Here is a 4,462-nt window from a genome sequence, read left to right as displayed (position 1 = left end):
GTCAAATGAACAATGTATTAATTTCCATTTAGAGGCTGGAAAAGTCTTTCTCTCTATATAAAAAAAATGTTAGAATGACGAGCCGTAACCAGATCGAATGCCCTCTCCTTCCTAAGGATGCATTCATCATATATGGGCAGGGGAAGAACAGAAAACAACACAAATACATCAACACATGCATACGTGTCTGAAAATCACCCACCAGAAAATAAACTCACGCACGCAAACTTTGAAGCCAATTGATCATTGACTGCCAATGGATTAGGGTTGGTGAGACACAGCTTATAAATTACCCAACGCTCACACCCAGCTTTCTCAACCCAGCTCCAAGCACTCTTCTCTTTCCTTCCTCAACTTAATCTTAAGCTTCATTTTGAGTACGTAGCTGGCATCAATGGCTTCAGTTGAGGAAATCAGAAACGCTCAACGTGCCAAAGGTCCGGCTACCATCCTGGCCATTGGCACAGCTACTCCTGACAACTGTATCTACCAGTCTGATTATGCTGATTACTACTTCAGGGTCACTAAGAGCGAGCACATGACTGAGTTGAAGAAGAAGTTCAATCGCATATGTAAGTATATATACTCAGGCTTGAATTCTTACATGCATAACTCTTCTATACATATACGAGTGTGCTATTAAGTGAGGCTTGAAAATCATTTTACTTCAGTCACCAATATTCATTGCATCTGACTATAATGGCTTGAAGAGCTGTTTTTGAATCATGTGGCAATGCTAAGAAACACATTAATAATTTTTGCTATAATTAAGATTAATTTTATATGCTTGTTTCAATGATAAATGCATGTTGATCATCTTCAGCAATATACTATATGACTTGTTGATTGGTAAAGCTAATGTGGTCATGTTATTTTATTTGCAGGTGAAAAATCAATGATCAAGAAGCGTTACATTCATTTGACTGAAAAGATGCTTGAAGAGCACCCAAATATTGGTGCCTACATGGCCCCATCTCTTAATATACGCCAGGAGATAATCACTGCTGAGATACCTAAGCTTGGTAAGGAAGCAGCACTGAAGGCACTTAAAGAGTGGGGTCAGCCAAAGTCCAAGATCACCCACCTTGTATTTTGTACAACGTCAGGTGTAGAAATGCCTGGTGCTGATTACAAACTTGCTAATCTCTTGGGGCTTGATAACTCAGTTAGAAGAGTTATGTTGTACCATCAAGGTTGCCATGCAGGTGGGACTGTTCTTCGAACGGCTAAGGATCTTGCAGAGAATAATGCAGGAGCAAGAGTTCTTGTGGTGTGTTCTGAGATCACTGTTGTTACATTCCGTGGGCCTTCCGAGGAGGCTTTGGACTCTTTAGTTGGCCAAGTCCTTTTTGGTGATGGGTCTGCAGCTGTGATTGTTGGATCAGATCCAGATCTCTCAATTGAACGACCACACTTCCAGCTCATCTCAGCAGCTCAAACATTTATTCCTAATTCACAAGGTGCTATTGCAGGCAACTTACGTGAGGTGGGACTCACCTTTCATTTGTGGCCTAGTGTGCCTACTTTGATTTCTGAGAACATAGAGAAATGCTTGACTCAGGCTTTTGACCCACTTGGTATTAGCGATTGGAACTCGTTATTTTGGATTGCCCATCCAGGTGGCCCTGCAATTCTTGATGCAGTTGAAGCAAAACTCAATTTAGAGAAAAAGAAACTTGAAGCAACAAGGCACGTGTTAAGTGAGTATGGTAACATGTCTAGTGCATGTGTGTTGTTTATTTTGGATGAGATGAGAAAGAAATCTCTAAAGAGGGAAAAGGCCACCACAGGTGATGGATTGGATTGGGGAGTATTATTTGGTTTTGGACCAGGCTTAACCATCGAAACTGTTGTGCTGCGTAGCATTCCTACAGTTATAAATTAAGTGAAGGGGAATGGTACCTTTGATGTTCTACGGTATCAAATTGGAGTCAATAAGGGTATTTATGTCCAATATTAATAATATTCTTATAGAATTTCATTGCTTTTGCCAAATGTTGATTGTAATCAAGTCATTGTTAGGCTTTCTTCATGAGCTCAATTTAAACAGATGAGTTTCATATCTCACTGTTTCATTATCTTGAAGATTGCTCAAACATTGTAATGTTGTGTTCGTATGAATATTATTGAAAAGTAAATAAAAGAATTATTGAATTTGATAGCTCTAGTTGGTGTTGAATTGCTTTCTCCTTTGCTAATATTTGAAGCTTGAGTATATATTATTTGTATGACAAACAAATTCCCGCTAAAGAGCGATGACTCGGTTAAAAAGTTTATCCTTGTTGCTTGGACCATTTCAGTCCACATTTTTCTAAAGCAGCAAAATATATTACCATAACATTTTTCTAAAACACTAAAATATATTATCAAACGGGATACATTTTTGGAAATAGATTTGAAATGATCAGCTACAACATATATTTTATGTTCCATTATTATTTTGTTTTCTGTTTTTGAGGTTAAAAGCAATGAAAATCTAGTATTAATTGATTCAATTTTTAAGTTCTAAATTATTTTAAAAAATTATTATATCATACTTAGAGTCGAAATTCTTTTATCTAGTGACTTTTTTTGGAAAAGTTAACTAATCCATTGAGAAAGTTACAATAAGTTGCTCATAATCTCTGATAGGAAGTAGAGCAAAATTCCCTACTAAAATAGCAAAATTAGTATATTTTGATCGGAATGCAATACAAGGGATATACTCACTTCTAATATACTACTTTGTACTTTTGTTTTCTAGACGAGATTTAAAATTTATAATTTTTTTAAGAAAAATTAAATAAAATACTATTTCCAGAGATCATAGAAATAGTTCTAAGAAATTAAATATTTTTAAATATTAAAATAATTATTTAATTAAGGAAACTCTTTCAAAGTCAAAGTTAGAGGCGGTCAATAGTCCATAGTCCTCACCAACCAATGGTTGCCCCGACCAACCCAATTTCAACTGCTATCGACAGATGATAGTTCCCTAATGGCATTATTTACCAAATGAGATGCGCGCATTACGACATCATTCTCATGGAAATACAAAACATGGAAGATTTATCTCTTTTATCTTTCCCACCCACCCACCCCCCCAATATATTGGACCTTAATTTTATTACAATTAGTAACAATTGAGAATTGTGATATTTCACTGATTGTTGGAGGGCTTGCTTGATGACCTCAAGTTAAAAGTATGATACTTCAGGTTTTACACTATCATTATATATCTTGACGAAGTTCCTTAGAAATTGTATTAATGTTGTGTTACAAAGATTTTGATGGAAAGTTACGTGTAATTTTCAGTACATATATAGTTATATGTAAAGGAGGAGTTGCATAGTCTACATATGATGGAAAATAAACATTCATATAACACCTCAATGCTTTTAGATTATGTTTTGCAACTTGGATATAATATGGGATAAAATAAGAAAAAGAATATATTATCCATCCTCTTTTTTATGTACCTTTTATATAGAATATGTTAATCTTAAGCTAAAATGCATGTGAGATATATCTATTCCATGTATCATATATTTATTTATTTTTATAATTAATTTTTTTTTTTTTTTTTTATATTACTTATTTTGAAAAATATTTTTTTTTTATGATGAAATTAAATTTGTGATTAAAAAGAAGAACTAAAAAATAGTTATAAAATAATATTAATATATAAATTGTTTTTATATATTGAATAACATAATAAAAAAACTTTTTTTATAAAGTTTAAATATTAAAGAAATATAAAATATTGGAATGTAATATATATATATATATATATATATATTCTTAGTCTTCACAGAGGCCACAAGATTCTAGGAAACCTTTGTATTATGATCCTTCAAATCAATCAAATCCCTTAGGACTATGCAACTTCCAGTAATTTCAAAGTCTCAGCAGCATAAGCAATCCTCATCCTTGAAAATGGATTAAAGATCTCATTCATTATGTTTTAAAATTCTGAAAGGGTATTCTTAAGTCTAAGGGACATTACATTCCATTCATAATATCCAAAGGGTACTATAAAGGTTGTCTTATACCTATCATTTTAAACAATTTAGATTTGCTAAAATCGTGACTTCATATCAAACTTAGAAAATATCTTAGATTTTACTAATCTTTGTAGAAGAACTTTCTTATTAGGTATAGGATACCTAATCCATCTTCATACATCATTAGGTTTATAATTAATCACAAGCTTAGGTGTTCTTATTTCTAGTTCTACTTGTTTTTGAACATAGAAGGCGGAGCAACTCTAAGGGAATTTAAATTTTCTTATCAAGAAAATCTTGAATTTCTTTTTTATACTATTTTAACAATTTTTTTTTATTCATTTGGATTAGTCTTGCTTTAGTGGGAATATTTTTCTCGCTAAATTCTAGGACATAAGGTAGTTTTACCTCACACTTATTCTTATGCCAAAATGAATTGGGAATTTTAGAGCATACTTCTCTTGTTAGTTTTTCATTGA

General features: G+C 32.9%; 1 protein-coding gene across 1 annotated transcript; it reads left to right on the top strand.

The window, feature by feature from the left end:
• The first annotated feature begins 305 nt into the window (after positions 1-305).
• Positions 306-2,161, top strand: LOC100263437 (stilbene synthase 1). The gene is made up of 2 exons (XM_002264419.5): positions 306-572; positions 885-2,161. The coding sequence occupies exons 1-2, from the start codon at positions 395-397 to the stop codon at positions 1,883-1,885; spliced, it is 1,179 nt and encodes a 392-aa protein (XP_002264455.1). The 5' UTR covers positions 306-394; the 3' UTR covers positions 1,886-2,161.
• The last annotated feature ends 2,301 nt before the right edge of the window (positions 2,162-4,462 follow it).

This window comes from Vitis vinifera, chromosome 16 (assembly GCF_030704535.1).
Source record: "Vitis vinifera cultivar Pinot Noir 40024 chromosome 16, ASM3070453v1".
NCBI lineage: Eukaryota > Viridiplantae > Streptophyta > Magnoliopsida > Vitales > Vitaceae > Vitis > Vitis vinifera.
The sequence above is the reverse complement of the archived record's forward strand: the minus strand, read 5'-3'. Positions and strand labels throughout refer to the sequence as shown.

Coding starts and splice junctions, on each gene's coding strand:
- LOC100263437 (XM_002264419.5), top strand. CDS start 395: ATGGCTTCAGTTGAGGAAATCAGAAACGCTCAACGTGCCAAAGGTCCG. Junction 573..884: donor GAAGAAGTTCAATCGCATAT/GTAAGTATATAT, acceptor TTTTATTTGCAG/GTGAAAAATCAATGATCAAG.